This window comes from Cordyceps javanica, chromosome 2 (assembly GCF_051103115.1).
Source record: "Cordyceps javanica chromosome 2, complete sequence".
Classification (NCBI taxonomy): domain Eukaryota; kingdom Fungi; phylum Ascomycota; class Sordariomycetes; order Hypocreales; family Cordycipitaceae; genus Cordyceps; species Cordyceps javanica.
The window spans coordinates 3,443,837-3,465,292 of record NC_139296.1 but is presented as its reverse complement, the minus strand read 5'-3'; the positions used below and the strand labels follow the sequence as shown (position 1 = coordinate 3,465,292).

The 21,456-nt window shown below is 55.3% G+C and overlaps 9 protein-coding genes and 2 non-coding genes across 11 annotated transcripts; 6 read left to right on the top strand and 5 right to left on the bottom strand.

The window, feature by feature from the left end:
- Window positions 1-345: 345 nt before the first annotated feature.
- V2A60_003539 (frequenin) lies at window positions 346-1,694 on the top strand (the record flags this gene model as incomplete). Its single annotated transcript, XM_083254870.1, has 4 exons — window positions 346-546; window positions 917-998; window positions 1,158-1,453; window positions 1,515-1,694. The coding sequence occupies 4 exons, from the start codon at window positions 346-348 to the stop codon at window positions 1,692-1,694; spliced, it is 759 nt and encodes a 252-aa protein (XP_083110996.1).
- Window positions 1,695-2,079: 385 nt separating this feature from the next.
- Window positions 2,080-3,325, top strand: V2A60_003538 (S-adenosylmethionine-dependent methyltransferase; the record flags this gene model as incomplete). The annotated part of the gene is made up of 3 exons (XM_083254869.1): window positions 2,080-2,140; window positions 2,256-2,417; window positions 2,601-3,325. The coding sequence occupies 3 exons, from the start codon at window positions 2,080-2,082 to the stop codon at window positions 3,323-3,325; spliced, it is 948 nt and encodes a 315-aa protein (XP_083110995.1).
- A 223-nt stretch (window positions 3,326-3,548) lies between these two features.
- On the bottom strand, window positions 3,549-5,966 carry V2A60_003537 (transcription factor domain-containing protein; the record flags this gene model as incomplete). Its single annotated transcript, XM_083254868.1, has 3 exons — window positions 3,549-4,919; window positions 4,973-5,455; window positions 5,505-5,966. The coding sequence occupies 3 exons, from the start codon at window positions 5,964-5,966 to the stop codon at window positions 3,549-3,551; spliced, it is 2,316 nt and encodes a 771-aa protein (XP_083110994.1).
- An 884-nt stretch (window positions 5,967-6,850) lies between these two features.
- V2A60_003536 (major facilitator superfamily domain-containing protein) lies at window positions 6,851-8,533 on the top strand (the record flags this gene model as incomplete). Its single annotated transcript, XM_083254867.1, has 2 exons — window positions 6,851-7,823; window positions 7,875-8,533. 2 exons carry the CDS (start codon window positions 6,851-6,853, stop codon window positions 8,531-8,533), a joined length of 1,632 nt encoding a protein of 543 aa, XP_083110993.1.
- Window positions 8,534-8,943: 410 nt separating this feature from the next.
- V2A60_003535 (COP9 signalosome complex subunit 6) lies at window positions 8,944-10,231 on the top strand (the record flags this gene model as incomplete). The annotated part of the gene is made up of 2 exons (XM_083254866.1): window positions 8,944-9,220; window positions 9,273-10,231. The coding sequence occupies 2 exons, from the start codon at window positions 8,944-8,946 to the stop codon at window positions 10,229-10,231; spliced, it is 1,236 nt and encodes a 411-aa protein (XP_083110992.1).
- Window positions 10,232-10,511: 280 nt separating this feature from the next.
- Window positions 10,512-11,614, bottom strand: V2A60_003534 (carnitine:acyl carnitine antiporter; the record flags this gene model as incomplete). Its single annotated transcript, XM_083254865.1, has 2 exons — window positions 10,512-11,191; window positions 11,290-11,614. 2 exons carry the CDS (start codon window positions 11,612-11,614, stop codon window positions 10,512-10,514), a joined length of 1,005 nt encoding a protein of 334 aa, XP_083110991.1.
- A 1,573-nt stretch (window positions 11,615-13,187) lies between these two features.
- On the bottom strand, window positions 13,188-15,804 carry V2A60_003533 (DNA replication initiation factor CDC45 domain-containing protein; the record flags this gene model as incomplete). The annotated part of the gene is made up of 2 exons (XM_083254864.1): window positions 13,188-14,990; window positions 15,040-15,804. The coding sequence occupies 2 exons, from the start codon at window positions 15,802-15,804 to the stop codon at window positions 13,188-13,190; spliced, it is 2,568 nt and encodes an 855-aa protein (XP_083110990.1).
- Window positions 15,805-17,078: 1,274 nt separating this feature from the next.
- Window positions 17,079-18,226, top strand: V2A60_003532 (S-adenosyl-L-methionine-dependent methyltransferase; the record flags this gene model as incomplete). Its single annotated transcript, XM_083254863.1, has 4 exons — window positions 17,079-17,191; window positions 17,238-17,428; window positions 17,484-17,697; window positions 17,740-18,226. The coding sequence occupies 4 exons, from the start codon at window positions 17,079-17,081 to the stop codon at window positions 18,224-18,226; spliced, it is 1,005 nt and encodes a 334-aa protein (XP_083110989.1).
- A 205-nt stretch (window positions 18,227-18,431) lies between these two features.
- Window positions 18,432-20,360, top strand: V2A60_003531 (RBR family RING finger protein; the record flags this gene model as incomplete). Its single annotated transcript, XM_083254862.1, has 1 exon — window positions 18,432-20,360. The coding sequence occupies one exon, from the start codon at window positions 18,432-18,434 to the stop codon at window positions 20,358-20,360; it is 1,929 nt and encodes a 642-aa protein (XP_083110988.1).
- Window positions 20,361-20,596: 236 nt separating this feature from the next.
- On the bottom strand, window positions 20,597-20,699 carry V2A60_003530. The gene has a single exon. It is a non-coding gene; the product is annotated as a tRNA-Phe (tRNA).
- Window positions 20,700-21,299: 600 nt separating this feature from the next.
- V2A60_003529 lies at window positions 21,300-21,403 on the bottom strand. Its single transcript has one exon. It is a non-coding gene; the product is annotated as a tRNA-Phe (tRNA).
- Between the last annotated feature and the right edge of the window lie 53 nt (window positions 21,404-21,456).

Here is a 21,456-nt window from a genome sequence, read left to right as displayed (position 1 = left end):
TCTCAAAAGGTCCCCTCTCTTGTTTCGCAATCGTTTCCGCCACCACATCAGTCCGGCTCCCCTTCTAAAAAAAAAAAGTCCTTTTCCCTCGTCCACACCTATCCGATCTCTTGGGAATCAGACGACCCCTGTAGCGAATATCTTTCTTTTCCTCTTTCGCATTTCCAAGCGCGTCTTGCTTTCTTCGTCTCCCGATCGGCTTCCTAGCATCCCTCCCCCCCCCTCGTGTGTCGAGCCGACCCCTCCACCGCCGCCGTCGCCGTATCCATCTACCTCTACGACACCACGAACCCTTCCAGTCCTGACATCGCCTTGTCCCTAAAAGGTAGAAATAACCCCCACTACATGTCGTCGCCGTTCATCCCAGTTTCCCTCAAGACTCATATGCATCGCGCAGACCAAGCCCGCACCTCACTGAATCCGATCCCATCATCGATTGCCGCACAGGCGCCGGCTTTGCCTACTCCTTCGCGCGCCGTTCCGCTGACCGACATCTTCTTGCACCTACGCGACCTCGGATCCGACAAGACCAGACATGGGAAAATCGTGAGTCGTCGCCATCTTTCATCGTCGCCCTGCAGCCTGCCTTGCCTGCCTGCCTGCCTGCCTTCCTGCCTGTCCGCTCTAGAGAGCTCACCCCGCGATGACGCTGCCCCCCCGCATACATTGCGCGGCCGCCAACGCCATCGGTGATGGCCTAAGGATGTTCCAACTCCTCAGGGACCATCTTTCCCGTCCTCCTTTCCCTGTCTCAGAGGTGCGCCACGCACTCGTTGGAGGCCCCCCTCCTCTTGCTAACCGCCGTGGACCTCACTCTCGCAGTCTCGTTGGCCGAGACAATATGCACGTAACATGCAGAGCAAACATCCGCTAACCTCAGCCTGTGTGTGGTCCCTTGGCGCCCCCCTTTAGGCAGTCCAAGCTATCCCAAGAGCAGCTTCTCGAGCTGCAAAAGTCGACTCACTTCGACAAGAAGGAGTTGCAGCAATGGTACAAGGGTAAGTGACAATAGCGCACACCGTACCCTGCCTCACAACAGGCGTCACCGATCCGTCCCATATCGCATTCTCGGGATTCAGGGCTCAGCAAACCCATCCAACTACGTTGCGGCTTCAACTTGGTCCCGGGCGCATACAGCTCTAACATACAGACCATAGGCTTCCTCAAGGACTGCCCCTCGGGCCTGCTCAGCAAACAAGAGTTCCAAAAGATCTATCGCCAATTTTTCCCGTTTGGCGACCCGAGCTCGTTCGCCGACTACGTATTCAACGTCTTTGACAGCGACCGCTCCGGTACCATTGACTTCAAGGAGTTTATCTGCGCCCTGAGCGTTACTAGCCGGGGCAAGATGGAGGACAAGCTCGACTGGGCCTTTCAGCTCTACGATATCGACCGCGACGGCAAGATAACGTACGACGAGATGCTTCAAATCGTTGAAGCCATCTACAAAATGGTAAAGGCGAACTCCTCTCCCCACTCGAAACTTGCAAAACGTCAACTAACAACCACCCGAGGTCGGCTCCATGGTCAAGCTCCCCGAAGACGAAGACACTCCCGAGAAGCGCGTCCGCAAAATTTTCCGCATGATGGACAAGGATGAGAATGGCAGCTTGGATATTGAAGAATTTAAGGAGGGTAGCAAACGCGATGAGACCATTGTCTCTGCCCTCTCCCTCTACGACGGACTCGTGTAAGCAGAAGCAGTCTGCTGCAAACTTTTTGTACATAGAGAGAATGAAAAAAAAAAAGTACTGCAAAGCAGATGCATCGTGTCTCGGTTTCAATAGTCGAGTTGATCTGATTTCTTGCCACTTTGACTCTTTGGCAACGAAACTGTATGGCATTCGCCAAGCCTCTATAATGAGTGTAGAAGCCAAGCAGGCCGCAAATGCTACTACACTCACTCACCACATGTACGTCCGTTTCATCGGACAGAAAGCGTACTTCTATTTGCCCAAATGACGGCATCACGTCCAGAATTCCCTAGAACCTTACTGTGGGTCATGCCGCCTTGCACATTACTACTTGCCAACTCTTGCCCTTTTCAACAAACCTGCATATACACACACTTGCGCAGACATGGCGTACGCGGAGCTGCTCGAGTTCCTACTGGGGCGCGAGCTCGAAGACGCCGACGAAGGCAAGGCTGACCCATTACTATCCGCGCGCCGCGGCGCTTCATGATAAACTCGAACAAAAACCCCCCATGCTAACAAAGACCTTTCCGCCACCCAACCCAACCCCCCTCGGATCAGAGACCTTTTGGCTTTACTCGCAGCCCATCCCTTCCTCCAACCTGGGTTTCGTCGACCCCAAGGCCACCGTCGTCGAGGCGTGCGTCGGCGGCGTCGACTACACGATCCACCAGTCTCCCGGCGTGCTGTCCTCGAACCGTGCCGGCGGCACCACTGGCGCAGGTAAATTCAACGCCCACGCTCCCCCCGGCACAACGAGATTCTTTCTCTACATATATTTTTGTCTTTCCTTTTTTCTTTTTCTGTTTACTGTTTTTGGTTCTTCTTTCTCTCAGGAATAGATTCTTCTTCTTCTTCTTCATATCTGCTAATTTTGGGAACTCGCCGGCGGCTCAAACCCCCCAGTCTTGTGGAAGATATCGCCCGTCTTTGCCGACTGGCTCGCCACCCCGTCCAACTTTCTCTTCGCCTCGCCGCCGCCGCTCCCGCTTCTCGGGCGGTCTTCGGCCGTGCTCGAGCTTGGATGCGGCATCTCCCCGCTCAACGCCTTTGCGCTCGCCCCGCGCGTCGCCTCCCACACGCTGACCGACCAGGTCTACGTGCAGCGTCTCGTGCAGCGCAACCTCGACGAAAACGCCTCCCTCCTCACCCCGCCGTCGCGGGCCTCGTCCGCCCGCAGGATCAAGAGCAGACCCCCGGTGCCTCCTGCTGCTGCCAGTGCCGGGGCCGGGGCCGGGGCCGGGGCCGGGGCCGGGGCCGGTGGCGGTAGCGGTAACATTGCATTCGAGACGCTCGACTGGGAGACGGACGAGCCGCCAGCGCGGCGCAGCTTTGATGCCGTCCTCGCCGTCGACTGCGTGTACAACTACGCCTTGATCCCTCCGCTGGTGCAGACATGCGCCCAGGCGTGCCGGAGGCGCGAGGTCGAGGAGGGCAGTGAGGAGTACGAGGGGCAGAGACCGAGCTTGTGCATCGTGGCACAGCAGCTGCGCAACGACGACGTGTTCCGGTCATGGCTCGCGGCCTTTCTCGAGGTGTTTCGCGTCTGGCGCGTGCCAGACGACAAGCTGCCAGAGGCGCTACGGCCCAGTGCCGGATTTGTGGTACACATTGGCATATTAAGAGACTGAACTCCAGATGAAACAAATTTTCACTTTTTTTTGTTCATTTCTTTTTGCACTATTCTTATATATCAATCATCGAGCAGAGTGAGGCTTGCCCTCTTGGCGTCTCTAATATAACACCGTGCTAGCTGGCACGCGGAGAAGGGTTTTTCTCGCAGAAAACAAAAACACCACAACGCCGTGTACAGACCAAATTTTGTCACTGTCTTCATGGATGCACCAAGACACATCAGTTACCAAACATGTTTGGCCCTCCACCCATATTCATCCCCATACCTCCTCCCATGCCACCCATCCCGCCCATACCCGCCGAGGGGTCGCCACCAAAATGAAAGGTATTGAAGTTTTGAAATATGGATCCGTCCTGGTATCCTGACAAAATATATGACCAGTCCATGTCTGTGTCGTCTAGATTGGTGGTCGGCGGAGGCGCCTGCGACATGGGGGCGCCGGTGGGCGAATTTGCCATCATCGGCGTCATCTTGCCGATGCCGCTGTCGCTATGCGACCCGGGCGTGCTGTACGCCGTCGGCGACGGCTTCGGGACCGTCAGCACCTCGGGTGGCTCCTCGAGGGGATCGGGCAGATTCTGCGCCTTAGCACGGCGCCTCCTCTCGACAAACTCTTGCAGCACGACGATGAAATTAGGAGGCGTGGCCTGCTGTCCCTGCTCCAAGAGCGCTCCTTCGCGTGCTTTCCACGCCTTGACGAACAGATGACCAAAGGCTAGGTGCATGGGCGAGTGCAGGCCGTGCATCATGCCGCGCAGCGAGTGGTTGGTTGCGATGCTCGTCCATGCACGGTCCACCTCGGGGCCAAGCAGTCGGAACCGGAGCTCGTTGACGAGAAACATGTAGGCGGGGAAGGGAAAGTGGTGGTGGGTAAACCAGCGATAGCATTTGAGATTGTCCCGGGACTGCAGGATGTTGTCGTGCTCCAGCATCTGCGTAGCCTGTACGAATAAGAACTGGCGGTCGGTCTCGTCTGTCGTCGAGGTGTGTCCATCTGCGAGCCGGACAAGATAGATCATGACACGCAGCCTGCTAAGCGCCTGACGGGTCATTATGAGCGTAAAAAAGTGGAAGGGAATGCTGGGATCGCAGTGAACTAGATATGTCCCTTCGATATGCGCGCAGAAGCCGTCGATCGTGTACGTCTTCTTGTCCTTCCCGAGCAGTCTGACCAAGACCTTGCCAGCTGGCTGATCAGTAGGCTGTGGCGATTGGAAGTCGCGGTCCCAGTCCTCTGGCGTTGCCATGGCAAGCTCTGCTCGGATGAGTGCAAACATCATTTCTGTCGCGCCTTTGTGCGCCGTCGGAGTTTCCGCTTGTTCGACGTACAGGTCGGCATCGTTGATGTTGAGCGGTATACGGGTGTCATTAATTACTGCCAGCGCCGTCACGGCGGCACCGGTCATTTCACCGATACGCCGATCATATGCTGCAATTGACCACCAAAGACGACGTCGTAGCTCGCTTTCGTAGGCATTCAGGCCCTGGCCAGCGGGGTCCCGATGCAGTCCCATGTGGTGGGCCATGCGTACCATCATGCCCATGATAGAAAAGACGTGTCGAGGATCAAGGAACCAGCGAATGGCCAACTATGAAGGGTAAGCATGAAAAGAAAGCAAGTAGTGGAATAGTATGTATTTACCATGTAAAGAAGGAAGGCTTGGAGGGTGACAATGTCAGAGGAGCGCATAAAGTTGGCATTGATAAGAGCCTGTTGCAGACCTGCAAAGAATTGGCCCAGCAACTCTTGCTTGTCAGCTTGGAGGCGCTGTTGTACTTCTTGCTCATCAAGAGACGATACCGCCATCAGGAAAATGGCAAACATTAACGCTTCCATATTTTTCGGAGATTCATCGGGGTTACCAGTATAAGCAATGACTTGCTGCTGGATGGTAGGCACATGCGTGAGCTTCAACAGAGGATTCACATTGTCGATGTAGACCTGCCAAAGCTGAAACATATGGATCGTAGATGGGCGATAGTCAGAAAGCGCAATCTGCTGGTCGCTGATGAGAAAAGGGAATGGGTTTTGATTGGTAAACATTTTGTCAAATGCCTTGTAGACGGTGGGGTAGTCGGCCTCGTCATCCGATGAGTCGTTCAAGAGACGATCATGACCGTGGAACTATGAGCTGTTAGAATACGATGACCAAACAGTGAGCTCTGGTCCATACTGTCTTGTTGTGCAGCTTGAGGAAAGAGCCAAGCTTCCATCTTGCACCACGCGCGTGGAGCGACGCTACATAATCACGCTCGGATGGGCTCGTTCTGAGATTTTCAAAATCATTCTCCAACTCTTCCACGTCTTCGTGAGTAGCCTCTGACTTGTTGTCGTGATCCAACGCATCAAACTTGATGTTGTGTTGCCGTAGCAAGTCCTCGTACTTCCGGAGCCGCTCCAGGAGGTCTCTCTCCTGCAGGCGCTTCTTGCGACGGCGGGGTGGTTGAGGCGGTACGACGCGACACTCGGCGCCGGCCTTGACGCAGTTGGAGCAGGGCTTTTGCTTGTCGCATCGCACCTTGCGCTGCTGGCACAGAACGCAACTGGTGCCGCGGGTCAACTTGATGGCGGAGAAATCTGCTTGTGGGATCGGTGGCCCCATACCCGGGGCCGGGGGCTGGCCCTGCGAAGCCATGGTTGGGCGTGTCTATCACCTCGGGGGGCTGCGATGCTAGCAGGCAGCTGGCACGAGGCGAACGCGCGGTATAAGCTGGCGGACTTGGGGCAGAGAGCACATAGGTTTCCGGACAGATAGACGGTCTACCGTACTGGCAAAAAATTCAGGTACACCAGTTTCGAGCAGCATGCGTCATAAGGCTGAAGACTGCGTACGACAGTGCTCAAAATGGTGACTCTGACAACGGGGTCCACGTTCACGCCAGCAGCTGCGATTGGCTGGAGCGGGATCCTTGTCAAATGGAAGCCGAAACTGATGGGTACGCGAGTATCTGTATCCGTACAATGGCAGATATGCGGCTTAGCGTGAGCAGTCTTCTTGGCAGCGGGTTGGTGAGAAATGAAGTCGAGTTGAAGCCGGGTGCGAACCGTCAGCTTCGGTCCCGAGCGGGGAGCCCCAGCGCCCGCCGACAAGTCCCAATTCGGATTAGCGCCATCGGTCACCAAAGTCATCCCTCGCACCCGAGCTCACGATGCTGCAGCCCTGCAATGATCCGCATTCATCAGTCACGACTACCCCTTTCTAGGTAATCATTAGCGCTGTAACAAGGAAGAAAAAAAAAGTATGCGAAAATCTTCTTTCAGTCATGTACCAGATTGCTATGGGACCGAGAGAGGGATCTCGGATATGACACCGCTCAAGTCCCCGCGTGGCAACTTGACCGACACAAGATATATATAACCACGACTCCCGAGCACGGGCAGTATTCTGTCTCAACCTAAAAATCACCTTCTTGCGCCACTGTCCTTCGTTGCCAGAGTGCTCTTACCCTGACAATGAACTCTTCCACTCAACCCATCTCATCTGCGCACTCGCAACACACACTCTCGTCCCAAACGACGATGGAGGCCCACAAGGAACAGCCTCCCGTGCTCGACGCCAGCTCCGATCCTCTCCAAAAGGTCCCTACCAGAGATGACGAGCTATACAAACCCAAGACGCTCAAATTCTGGCTTGTGCTGCTCTCCACATTCACTTCCATGTTTTTGGTCGCCCTCGATCGTACCATTATTGCCACGGCCGTGCCTCGAATCACCGATGACTTCAAGAGCCAAGGCGATATCGGCTGGTATGGCTCTGCCTACATGTTGACCACTGCCGCCTTCCAGCTGCTCTTTGGCCGCATATACAGCTTTTACGATCTCAAGTGGACATTCTTGGTCTCCATCGTTCTTTTCGAGATTGGCTCCGCCATCTGCGGTGCCGCGCCTTCGTCTACCGTCTTCATCGTTGGCCGCGCGGTTGCTGGCCTGGGCTCTGCTGGCATCATGACCGGGTCCATGATGACCATTGTTCCCATGGTCCCTCTCCACAAGCGTCCCATGTTCCAGTCCATGTTTGGTATGGTTTTCGGCATCGCCTCTGTCACTGGGCCATTGATCGGTGGCGCCTTCACTGAGCGCGCTACCTGGCGCTGGTGTTTCTACATGAACCTGCCCGTCGGTGTTGTTGCTTTCATCTTCCTGTACCTTTTCGAATTTCCCAAGACAATAATGATGGAACTGCCTCAAAAGACGAAACTTGTCAGACTCGATCCTCTCGGCACAACCATCTTTATCCCTGCCGTCGTCAGCCTTCTTCTTGCTCTTCAGTGGGGTGGATCTACCTACGCCTGGAGTAACTGGCGCATCATTGTCCTTTTTGTCTGCTTCGCTATCGGTGCCATTGCCTTTGCTGCTGTCCAGTACAAGTTGCCTCAATCGGCCTCTCTCCCTTGGCACCTGATCAAGCAGCGGACCATGGCTTTTGCCACTTGCTATATGCTGTTTATGTCAGGAAGTATGATGATGCTCGTCTACTACATTCCCCTTTGGTGTACGTATCCTTCCAACTCATCTCGCATGTCCAATGCTAACATATTATTAGTCCAAACCACCCACGGTGTCGAGCCTGTCAAGTCTGGTATCTACACCATCCCGCTCGTCCTGAGCCTCGTTGTTGCCTCCATCATGTCTGGAATTATCACGCAAAAGAGCGGCTATTACATTCCCACCATGATGTCTGGCCCTTGTATTTTGCTTGTTGCCGAGGGCCTGCTCACCACCTTTACTCCCCAGACCGGCTCGCCTCACTGGATCGGCTACCAGTTTCTCGCTGGGTTTGGCGTCGGCCTCGGTCTACAGGCATCCACTCTGGCAGTCCAGGCCACCGTTGACAAGAAGGATGTTGCCACGGGCATGGCTATTTGCTTTTTCGCCCAGCAGCTGGGCGGTGCCATCTTCATATCTGTTGGCCAGACCGTTCTGAGTACCGGCCTAGTTTCTCGCCTATCTAAGATCCCTGGCTTGGACACTGCCAAGATACTCAGTACCGGAGCCACAGAACTGCACAATGTTGTTCCTCCGCAATATTTTGGCCATGTCGTAGATGCGTACAATTATGCTGTCACGCGCATCTTCATCGTCTGCCTAGCCGTCACGGCTTGTCAGTTACTTTCATCCCTTGGCATCGAGTGGAAGTCTATCAAGAAGACTGAACAAGCAAAGACTGCCGATCCTGAAGAGCAAAGAGAGGCCAAAAACTAATTACAAAGATGAGAGTGTATACCACAATGTAGCCAAGCCAAACACTGGCATCGTTGGGCGGGGGTTCAGCATTATTGCATAGCGTGCTTATTTTATTGTCTTATTTGAATCCCGACTCTATAGAACTTGAAGAAAAATGGAAATGTCAAAATAAAAATACACATGCTTCATATTTTTCGTGCGTGTCCTTTTACTGTAATACTGAAAGCGTTGGTCTTGGTGGGGCACTCTCGGCCTCATACATACCCAGCGCAAGGCAACTGCGCGGGGCTAGCATCTGCATCATCAGTCTTCACTCCTTCATCTACCGAGCTCCCAACAGAGTAGTCACTCTGCCATTACCGGTCCAGTCCGAGATAAAGTGGCGCCAAAATCGAAACTGTGTAGCAGGATACGCGACGCCAACGATAATGGAGGCTGACAGCCCCAACCCGCTCCTTTCGAGCCAGAAGAGCTCACAGCTCCATGCTGTCCTGCACCCGTTGGTGCTTCTTACAATTTCCGATTATATTACGCGCCACACTCTCCGCGAGCAGTCTATACCAATAATAGGCGCTCTTCTTGGCCAGCAAAATGGCCGTGAAATTACTATCGAGCATGCATTCGAGTGCCACCTCGTGGAAGCACCAAATGAAGAGGGCGGCTACCTGCTCGACCATTCCAAGTTTACTGCGAGGTTGGAGCAAAGTAAATATATTCTAGAGCCCAAAATCTCTTTCACCACTAACGCTTTTTACAGTGATTACCGTTCACAAGGATCGACATCTCGACTTTGTCGGTTGGTACACGTTGCTCCCTGCAGATGGACCGACGCCGACCATCTTACCTATCCACAACCAAATCTTACAAGGCTGGAACGAGTCTGCCATTCTTCTAGGCTTCCAACCTCAGGAGATCTTATGCCACTCTGTCGGTGGCAAGCTGCCACTCACGATATACGAAAGCAACTACGAGGCGGACGAATCAAGGACCGATCACGATGGCGAAGATAAGAAGATGGACGATGGAGAACCACCACTGAGGTTAAGATTCCGGGAAGTCCCCTACTCTGTTGAGACGGACGAAACAGAAATGATTAGCATGAACTATATCGCGAGTGGTGGAGGCAATGCTGCCGCTGTCGCTTCCAAGGACGCACAGCCATCGCGATCTGTAGAGTCAAACGGCAAGGGAAAGCGTCGCCTTGTTGAAAGCGAGGAAGCCGCCGATATTATTCATGAGGACGAATCTGGTGTTACGCTCACGCGTGAAGAGGAGGAGACTCTCGCTGCCCTCACCGCCAAAGCCAACGCCGTCAAGATGCTTCGATCCAGGATCCAACTTCTCACTACATATCTGGAGAGTATCCCAGCTTCCTTTACGAGCAAAGAGGCCGCAGACGATGGCTCCATGGACACTGATGCATCTGCAGTGACACCTTCGTTGACTGTGTTGCGAGAGATCAAGGCTCTTACCGGGCGCCTCGGACTGGTGATACCCTCGGACGATGAATCTTTCTACCATGAGATGGCCTCGGAGAAGAATAATGTTGAGACTATCAATCTGCTCAGCACCCTCATGCAGAGCATTGGACAAGTGCGGGAAGTGGGCAAGAAATTCGCCATTGTGGATGGATACAAGAACACGCAACAGAGACACGGAGAGCATCCTGGCACGCCGACATTTTCACTGTCTGGCACAAACGAATTGCTAATGTAAAGGGACAAAGGGATTCATGATGTCATGATGGACGCGAAGCAAGCAATACATGGTACGGCGTTTGATAGGATTGCACAGAGCTCATTTGCCAACAGTAGACCAGTTAGGTCACATAGTCAAAAGGAAATGGCACACTGTATTTGTGCTGCCGGTACTACACAGGTACCACAGTAAAATTTGATTTGTCTATGTCTAGATATATGCGCAAGTGCTTCTTCGCACGATCCCAACAGGCCCCGATACTCCGCCGTGGAAAACCAAAAGAAGAAAGGAAAAACATTTACTCGGGCTTGCCAAAGGCCTTGTTCATGGCATTGTGAGCCAGCTCGACACCCAAAAAGGTGGCGGCGTTGGCGGGCACAGCACGGGCCAGGGCGGGACCGAATCCGGGGAAGAAGGCCTTGAAGCCGCCGCGGCCGTAGAGCTCGCGGATGACGCCGCCCAAGGTGACGTTGCCCTCGGCGGTCTGGAGGCGGGACTTGACGGTGTCGACGGGGAAGACGGGGATCCACATGGCGATGCCGGCGGCACCACCGGCGGCGATGATGGCGCCGATGCTCAGGTCGCCGGTGGGCCGGCCGGTGACGGGGTCCTTGGGGCTGAGGGTGCGCTTGATGTACTCGTAGGCGGCGAAGTAGGCGGCGGAGCCGGGCCCGTCGCGGGCGAGGGTGGCGACGCTGCCGCGGAAGACGCTGCGCAGGCCGCCCTCCTTGTAGAGCTGGCGGACGACGTCGACGCCGCCGTTGTACTTGGGCTTCTCGCCCGGCGCGAGGGGCTTCTGGCCCTGGACCTGGAGGATGACCTTGACGCGCTCAAACGGGGCGGTGATGGCGGTCATGGGGATGGCGGAGAGGAAGCCGGCGGCGGAGACCTGGCCGATGGAGAGGCCCTCGGGGCCGACGTTGGAGACGCTGGTGACGATTTGCTTGCCGACACCGTAGCCCCAGAAGGAAACGGCGACTGTGCGCGGGAAAGGAGGGAGAGAGGCTGTTAGTAGGAGGAATTGGGCATCGAATGAAGAAGGGGAGGGGGAGGGGGAGGGGGAGGGGGGAACGCACACATGGGAGTGACGCCGACGAGGGGCGCGCTGACGCCGGCATAGAGTCCGCGGCGCAGGCCGTCGCGGGCGACGCTCTTCTTGACGACGTCAATGGCGGACGAGTAGACGCCGCGCTCGGCCGTCTGCAGGCGGACCTTGACCAGGTCAAAGGGGTGGCCGACGACGACGGCGCAGACGCCGCCGACGGCGCCGGCGCCCGTGTCGCGCAGCTGGTTGAGCAGACCCGAGGCGGCCTTGGCCTTGACCTGCTGCGGGTCGGGCAGCTTCTGCTCGATCTGGGCGACGGCCTCTGTGGTGGCGGACGAGGAACCTGATGTTGGCATTGTGGAATGGTTCTTTTGTAGAGGAGAGGAGAGAGGGTTGGAGGGATTGAGGTCGGTCGGCACGTTTGGTGGGGGGAGATCGTTGCTGTTGTTTTTTTTTTCTTCTTCTCTCTCTCTCTCTTCTTCACAAGCTCGAGATGGTTTGTCCCAAGTTCCCCAGATTTTCCCGTCTCTCTGGGCTTCTTCGTGCTGGGGCCGAGGCTATTTGGTAACGTGGGGCGGTTGATAATAAGGTAAGTACTGAGGCAGCCGGGATATGTCCAAGCGCGTGAAGAGCAAAGAAGAAGAAAAAAAAGGAGATTGGCAAAGGGAAGATGTGAAGAATGGGAAAAGAGGGAAATAGATTTAGGAGGAGGGAAATAAAACCCGTGGTGGGAAGGGTAAGGTAAGATGCGTGTGTGTGTGGTCGCGTTTGCCGGGTGCTGCAGCGACAACGGCCGAACGGCTTAGTGCGATGAGTACCTCCTACTTACTTGCAGGTAACTAACTTATAGGGAGATAGGTACCTGGGGGATTGTGACGTAGCAGCCAGTCAGGCGCGGGCTTGGCTGCAACCTGCAAGACTAACTTACTCAGTACTACTAAGTTTTGTGGTGGCAGAGGCATAATGTAACGGCCAGGGGATCCTCCGTCCAAGGAATGATAAAAAAGCCCGCAGAATCGTGTGGCTTTGCAATTGGCTGAGGCATGCATCGCAAACCTTGAGCGCGCCCTGTCTTGTGAGGCCCTTTTTCCCCAGGTTGGCTAGGTAGGTAGGTAGGTAGGCAAGTAGGTTATTAACTAGTACATGACAGCCACTTCTCGGCAAACAATGGAAGGGGGCGGTCGCCGGTCACCGACCTACCGGACAGTCGCGGGACATTGGGGCAGGGCTTCTTGTATATGGTTGGGCATTTTTTTTTTTCGGAGAGGAAGAGGGTGAAAAAAAAAGGAGAAGAAAAGAAACAAAAAAAAAGGAGACTCGTAAGAATTCTGTTGATTGAATGAACTACACATATCTGCCACAAAGAGAAAATTCCCTCCAAAGCAAACGTCACGGTCTGGCTACTTGGGGTGTGTCCATCTCCGGCTGTCCGTTGGCACGAACAAGAGACTTCCTCGGCTGTCACTGAGCCGGCAGCGCCTTGCCTGGACCCGGGGCTCTCCACGGCCCAGCCAGCCAGCCAGCCAGGCTGCTGCGGGCGAGCAAGATCTGGCTCCGTCGGCGGCACGCTCCACCAACCAACCAACCAACCAACGTCATCCCATTATGTAAATACTGGGAATTCCTATTATTGATCTTGCTCCTTTATATCAATGCCCGTACTACTGCTCATGCTTCAATGTGCTAATAAACCCCAGAGACTCCGTAATCCCTTTTGCCCCCTCACTCCCTGCATCGTGGTCATGCAAGCCGTCCAATACACAATACACTCAAATACACACAATGTTTCCCGTCTCGCGCCGTTGACCATGTCGTTAAAAAAATACAAAAGACCACTCCAAGAACTACAAAGACACCCTCCATCCCACTCATGAAACCCTAAAAAGGAAAAAAAAATCACTCGCTGTGCTCGTATACCTCAATGACTTATTATCCAACAACCGCCTTCATGCTCAGACTCTCAAGGAAGCCACCCAAGTCTTCCTTCTTCACTTCCACCACGCAGTGCTCGAAGCTGTCGATCCTCACGCGCGCGCTAGTCTCGGCAACCACTTCCTGGAACGCGCTGCCGAATCGGTTCAGTCCGTAACCCTTGTCGTGCTCCGCCGCCTCCTCCTCCTCGTCTGAATCGTCATCCGATTCAGACCCGTCCGAGCCCTCCGACTCAGTCTCCAGCTCATCCACCTCCTCTCCGGCCGCTTCCTTGGCTGCTCTCTTCTGCGCCTTCACCTGCTCCTTGGCCCGCCGAGACTCTTCCTTCTTCTTCAGCCTGGCCTCTTTGGCCTGCTGGCGCTGTCTTGCCGCTTCCTTTGCCATGAAGGTCGAGTCGGGCCCGCCCCCTCCTCCCGTGCCCACCACGACGTATACGCCGCGCTTCTCATGAAGGCTGGCTACCACCAACGGCGTTCCACGACCGCCATGCGACAGCTTTCCTTGTGCCTCTCTCTCCTGCTCGGCAAGTGCCTCTCCGATCCACAGTGACAGCTTTGTCAACGCCGATGGGTGAGTAAAGAGCGACACGTCAGGGCCATCCTTGACGACGCAAAGCCGAAACGCTCGCAGATGCTTGATTTGTTTCTTGTTGATCAGTGAGGTGCCCGTCCTGTAAATGGCTCGATGTAGAAACTGCGCCGTCGGGAGGCCCGCTTTCAGAGCCTCGATATTCTCCAGCGCATCATAGGCTTCCCAGAATCGCCCGATCCATTCTTCGCCCTGGGCTGCCACTTCCGCATCGTCTTCCGTCTCGCGGCCGGCTTGGCTGGCAGCATAAGCCAGATCCAAGGCCTGCGCGTGCTTGCCGACTTCGAGCAGCGCACCGATGACCACGCCAACATCTTGTGCAGACAGTGTTGCGCGCCAGCCCCAGCTCCGCACGAACCCCCATCCGTCTTTTGCGCCTGCTCGGTCTTTCCCGTCCGTGTCCACCGCCGGCACCATCTCTTCCAGATTGTACAATGAGCCGTATTGAAGCAATTTGGCTCTCAGCTCTCGTTTCAGCATCATGTCCATGTGCGTGTAGCTCTGTTTACACTGCGCAAGGCTGACACCCATTTTGGCCAAGAGTTTGTGCAGTCGCTTGATCCCCGTCTCGCTCCACGTCTTCAAACGCGAGAACAGGTATGGAGAATGTAGCATGCTGTCGTATAGGCTCCAGTGGCGAATTAGAAGGAAGCGCGGCTCGGGGGACAGCCTGATGCTTGTGTCCTCGGGGCTGCGGGCCGTGGTCGGGATGACGCCCGTGTTCTCGGGAGCAACGCGTCCGTTGGTGATTTCTGGGGGGTTCAGTCGGCGCACCTCGTCTCTTAACAACTGTCGTAGGCGTGCGCCACGCACTCCCATCCACCCTGTTGGCCGGTTCTTGTCCGAGCCTCGAACCGGCGCGGCCACGCCCGCCGACGACTTTCCGTACAACTCCATTGATGTCACTCCCACAATGGTCAACCACAAAAGGTCGTTGTCCTCACGACCGAGCTCCGACGCTAACGAGTACATCATGGACGAAATTGGTTCTGAAAATGATGATCCCATCTTGTAGTACTGCTGTAGCACCGACTCGTTTTCACTTCGCATTCGCAAAAGTTTTCGTCGAAGAGCGCGAGCCGACGGACCGGGTGGCTCCTGTGCGCCAGATGGAGGCTCGATAGGATCGCTGGATAGTCCAGCTTCCGGGTCTCGAAGCGACACCAGCCCCCCCCGTGCCGGCCGGCCCGGTGAAACGGGAATAGGGCTTGACTTTCAAGGTGTTAGTCTACTGTGCTGTGAAATGAGCGTGTTCACATACCGAGTTACTCCGTCGCCGCTGGTGAGGTCTGTCATCTTCGTCGTCGCTCAGTCCATCGTAGTTACCAGACGAGCTTTTGCGCTTCTGTCCGGTAAGAGCTCGGGGCCCTGAAGGCTCGTCGTCATCGTCATCGCTCAATCCGTAGTCGTCGTTTCCGTCGTTCTCTATATCTGGCATGTCTACTAACGCCAGATATGCATCACGCTCGGCGATTAGATCTTCCTCGACATCACCGTCGTCAAATACGACGATGCCACCTCGATCAGAGTTGTAAGCCCGTCCGATCCCGCCACCCGTCACGCCAACAGGGCTGCGCGACTGATACGACACCACTTCGCTCGAGGAGGGCTGTAGTGGGAAACCGCCAAACACATTGGCCAGATTCCACGGACGGTGAGCATCGAGCACCCAGACTTCGACACCACTGTAGGGATTCTCCTCGCCCTCAGGCTCGAGACCAAGCAGCGGACCCAGATCAACCATGCCACCAACGCCTAAGCAAACGACGAGACCGCCGGCGCCGCCTTGCGACTGCATCATCGGCACCACAAGCTCCTTGCCGGCCTTTTCGAGGTCGGCATAGCCCGAGATGGGCTGTATCTTGTGCGGAATGTAGTCATGCTTGAGCAGGCGAGTCAGGATGCGGCAGCCGCAGAGCGCGTCGGGCTCGAGGGCGACGAGAATGAGGACGGGCGGAGACAGCGGGTGCCGCGAGTTTTGCAGATGAATATAGAGCTTGGAGATTAGAGAGCGCGGTAGGTACATGGCTGCGCGAGTCTATGTACTGGTCGGACCGGCCGGCCTGTGAATGCATGCGGCTGTGTCGGGCGAAGATGCGGTAGATATAACGGTTTCGGCCTATGCAGAGTAAATGGTGAGCGGCAAGAAAATGGCAGCCTCCTTCTGCGCGCGTGAGCATAAATCAATGCTTGGAGAAGAAAAAAGTAATGCAAACTGGTGTGGGTGTTGATGGCGGACGCGGTGTGGAACAAGGCTGTCCAAGACGCGCTTTGTGGCTCCACGGCTCGACCCGCGTCGACGAGTTTAATGGGCAGCACACAGCAGATGCCAGCGACAGGTTGTGGGGCAGTCAGGACAAGCCACACCAACGCTACATGGCTGAATCAATCAATTGAGAAAAAACCAAGCAATTGAACAGATATCGTGCCTCTTTGCGAGGTGACTCGTATTCTGGGGGTGTCGAGCAAACTTCAATACTCTCAGCTTGTCGGGCCGCATGTCATAGCTACCTCCACGCTACGCGCCATGATATGGGTGCGTGCAAACGTAGGCAGCATGGCAGCGCATGTATGAGACAAGTGACTTTTCGGCTGCATGAAGAAAGAAACATAAACCTCTTTCTGTTCCGAGTACGTACTCCCCCTTGCTTCTATTCGCAGCACCTAACTGCAAACTCCATCGAGTAACTAGGTTCTCCATACCCGTCCAGCAACGTCCAACGTCCAACCCCGGCTTGCCAATTTGTCCAGTTGCGCTTAACGCTGTCATTATCATGCATTATACGGCCCAGTACCATCCTCTCTGCGCGCCGCTAGCATTTCCTGTCTACTCTTCAGAAATCGGTAAACTTGTCGCCCAACATTGTGGCGACTCGCTCCGTCACTGCATCATAGCGCGGCCACCTACGGTCGGCACGCTATGATAGCGCCTTCATCCGCCTTTAGCGGCCCCAACAGTGGTAGCGATTTCCGCTTCTGGAACTGTCATTCGCCCCAAGGCTACCGATTTCTGCATCGTCACGCCATTAGGCGCCGTGACATTCCTTGCTTCCTTCTTGCTTCTCTGGAGATTTCTGATAGACCAACAGCAACATACTCACGATCCGAGCCATCGTTGGCCCTTCCCGTTAGCCAGGACTATTGTGGTCCGTCTCATCTCGACCTTGCCCTCCCGCCTCTCCCACTCGCTGCCTTGGTGCTTTTTAGTCTTGTGCTCCAGACTACTACTCTTCAATGCCGTCAAGTGTTGGTTTTTGCTGCACTCCATCCCAGGGCACCAGTCCCTGACCCGACACTGCCATGGATCGTTTCTATGACTTTGAGTCGACCTCTGACTACACCGAGTCGCTGTCGGCTTCAGAATTCACCTCAATCAAGACCAATCGGCTGCTCAACCTTTACGAAAACGGCCGGTATGCTTCACCCATCTGCTAATCATGGCTCTGCTGACCACCAAAGCCGCTATCAAGGTGTCGTCTCGGATCGCTACGGGCTTCCTAACGACGAAGCTGAGCAGCTTCGGGAGGGCATCAAACACAGGCTCTTCCTTGACCACATTCTAAAAGGCAGCTACTTTGCCGCCCCAATCTGTGGCATTCCCCAAAAGATTGTCGATCTCGGAACCGGGACTGGCATGTGGGCTATGGAAGGTGAGGCCTGTAACCCACTGACACCACCATCGGCTGACATGATTGGCCTTGACAGTTGCTGAAAAGTATCCCAGCGCCCGAGTTATTGGATCTGATATTTCCGCCATCCAGCCAAGCTGGACGCCCCCAAATCTTGAGTTTCGCGTTGAGGACCTCGAAGATGACTACCGCCCGTGGACCAGTATCTACAACGATGCTGATCTGATACACTGCCGGTTCCTGATGCAAGTGATTCGCGATCCAAAGCGAATGATTGAAACTATTTTCGAGTACGTGCTCTTCTCAGAAGAGGGATAAGGCTAACTTGTCAGTCGTCTGAAACCTGGCGGTTGGATCGAATGCCATGACATTGTGGCAGAAGTCTACTCTAGGGATGGTACCATCGGCAAGGACCATCCCGTAAATCAACTTTACCATCTGATCGACGGTCCGTTCACCGAGGTATATAAGTGGAATCTGCATATTGCGCTGGAGCTGCCCAGCTTACTCCGTGAGGCCGGCTTCGTCAACGTGTCAACGCGCCGGAACAAGATTCCCATAGGTCGCTGGCCGAGCGACCATGATGCGCGAGAGATGGGCCTCTTCCAGCAAACTATTGTTCTGGACTTTGCGCTGGCCGTCCTGGCCAAGTACGACATCCTCGGACTAGACCAGGATGAGGCCGCCGAGCTGGGCCAGCAAGTTCTCGACTCTGTACATGACCACACTTTGCACGCTTACATGGACTGGGCCGACGTGTGGGCCCAGAAACCTGTCATGGATATCGAAATAGACGATTTAGAAGGGTTAGGGTCTTGAACTTTCAGCGGCATGTAATTTTATTCCTAGATAGAATACACTGCACATTTCACGCAACCCATGATTGTTGGGGCAAAGCTGTTGCAACCGTGTGGGGCGGGTTTGTGAGGCTTGTGTGGGCTCGACATTCGCGACGCTGTCTTCCCGTTCAACAAACACTCAACTCCGCCATCAACCTCGCTCTCGTCAACCATGAACGCGTAAAATGGTGTCGCTCGGTATCCTTTCGTCTAGCGACAAGGCGTCAGCGAACCGATCCAAGGCTGCCCACGCAGAGTCCGAGCTGCTGCCAGAGTACATCCACGACGCCGCGCAGCTGCCATGCGTCCCGCCCGAACGTCCCGACCTGCACCAACTCAACAGCTGCCTCGACGCGCTGGCCGCCGTCTTCCCCGACATCCAGATCGAGGTCTTTCGCGAGCTACTGTCCAACTTTGACGGCGAGTCGCGGCTCGCCCTCGTCGCGGATGCGCTGCTTAAGAACCGCGTCACATGGGTCAAGGGCCGCTGGCGAGTCCCCGACAAGGACGACCCGGCCGGCCCGGCGGTGCCCCGGTCCGACGCCTTCCGAAGCCCCGAGTACAAGAGGGCGGTGCGCGCTCTCGCCTGGCACGAGTTCCGCGGCCTGTCCCGCTCCACGATTGACGGCGTCCTCGCCGAGTCCAACTACTCGTACCTCGAATCCCGCCGCACCCTCGCCACGCTCTCGTCCAAGTCCTGGCGGTTCACGATATCCTCCATCTTCTTTCGACGAAAGCCGATAGCCACCGGAGAGGCCGAAAACCACCCGCTTGTCGTCTGGAAGTCGAGCGGCCAGGGCTCCATCATACCGACCATTCGCGCAACCGGCAGCGCTGAGCTCGACAGGGAACTCTACGAAACGCTGGTGGTGCCGCTAAAAGCACGGGACAGAGAGGCCAAGGAGGCGTCAGACCGTAAGATAGCCCAGACACTCAATCAGCAGGAGGCAGAGGAGGCAGGGGCCACGTATGAGTGCGGGTGCTGCTTCACAACGGCCCCGTTTGAAGAAATGACTTCGTGTACCAAGTCTGGGCACATGACTTGCTACAGCTGCGTGCAGCATTCGATCAAAGAAGCGCTTTTCGGACAAGGCTGGCAGAGCAGCGTCAATGCCGAGACGGGGACACTCAGGTGCCTCTCTACTGAGGGTGACAGATGTCCCGGCCAGGTCCCCTACGAGCAGCTGCAGCAAGCCATGATGCAGCAAAGAGGTGGTGCCGACATGCTCCTCAAACTGGACCGCCGCTTGGCAGACCATGGCCTCATTGAGTCGAAACTACCCCTCATCCGCTGCCCGTTTTGCAACTATGCGGAAATCGACGACTTGTATCTGCCGGCCGAGGAGGCAGGGCTACGCATACGATTCGACAGCGGCTACCAGATGCTGTTCCTCGGTGCTACGGGCATCGCGTTACTTCTTCTTCTTCCGGCCATCCTCCTCGCGACTTTGCTGTGCGCGGTCGTGGCTGCATGCGTCCCGCTGGCCCCGTTCTTTCAGGAGCACTGGGCGCAGGCGGTCGGCCGACACAGCCGCCGACGGCGCGGTCTCAAGTTCACCTGCCAGAGTCCCGAATGCAAACGCGTCTCTTGTCTCTCGTGCCACAAGTCCTGGAAGGACATCCACATATGCCACGAGTCGTCGCTGGTCGCGCTGCGCACCCAGGTCGAGCAGGCCATGAGCATGGCCGTCAAGCGCGTGTGCCCCCGGTGCAACACGTCGTTTGTGAAGAACTCGGGCTGCAACAAGCTGACCTGCCCGTGCGGCTACAAGATGTGCTACGTCTGCCGCGCCGACCTCGGCGACGAGGGCTACCGCCACTTCTGCGACCATTTCCGCCCGGACGGCGACCCGAGGCCCTGCAAGGAGTGCGACCGCTGCAACCTGTGGGAGTCGGAGGACACTGACCGTATCCTGCGCGAGGCGCGAGAGGACGCGGAGCGCAGGTGGGAGGACATGGAGAAGAGGGAGCTCTCCGGGAGCGAAAAGGCCTTCCTGGCCACGGGTTACATTAACAAGAGCCACGACATGGGCCTGCGCAGGTTGCTACGGCGCGGACAGCTGCCCACGCTGGACGAAGTGTGCGACTTGGTGATTGACACTGTTTTTATCTAGTCATGAGTTACGAAGCGTTGGTTTGGTAATACGGCACATACATTTTAGACATGAATACGAATATATAATAATCATTTTCTCGGCTGTCTGGAGAGTCGGTCATCTGTTTGGTATGTGACAGGAGGTCAACACGAGCGGCAAACTTTTTTCAAATACGCAACCCGCTCCGAGCAGGTTAATAAGTAAAGGAGCTGCTCATATCGGGGAAAAAATTAAGGGAGGAGGGCAAAAAGAATTGCGGCCAGTGTGACTCGAACACACGACCTTCAGATAGGTATCTAATCCGTAGGATTGAAGTTGTACTTCAGTCTGACGATCTCCCAGCTAATCTATGGCCGCCGAGTTATTTCCGAGCGGCTTATTTTTCTTTATACGTGTGGTCGGGCTCCGCTAGTCTGCTTTTGATGTCAGAGCACATCTCTGGTAAAGACGCAGTGGAGGGTGCTTCCAAAGGCGCCAAAACCAACTCAAAATTATGTCAGTCACTCGTGTCTCTGGGAAAGTCGTGTTTTTCCTCTCAAAAACCAATAGCCAGGCGGTTGTGCCACACATCACCCAATCAACAGAATTCCTCCAAGTCTCCTTTTTTTTTTTTTTCTTCTAAGACGACGTCCCGCTAGAAAGTCAGAACGACTCAATAGGTAGTCAGTAAACCACCAGCTTCAATGTAGACGCGCATCTCGTAGAGTAGTAAGATCTTCCAATGTCCATGGCACTTCGAATTGTCTATGTCAAGTAGCTGTTGAAATTTGGTGCAAATTACTATACAGGAAAAAAAGTATCAAAAATATGTCGTGGCATCGTGTCGACTCTACGCATATCCTCTGCCCAACACCAGGTACAACCCAACCGACGCGCTGCTCCGCCGAGAGGAAAAAAAAGAAGAGGGTAGCCAGCGTCCGGCCCACTTGGGAATTACCCCCGCCAAAAAAAGAAACTTGCGGCCAGTGTGACTCGAACACACGACCTTCAGATAGGTATCTAAATCCGTAGGATTGAAGTTCAACTTCAGTCTGACGATCTCCCAGCTAATCTATGGCCGCGAGTTGTTGAAAACAACGAAGCTATTTTGACCTATGTAGTCGTACTCTCTGAC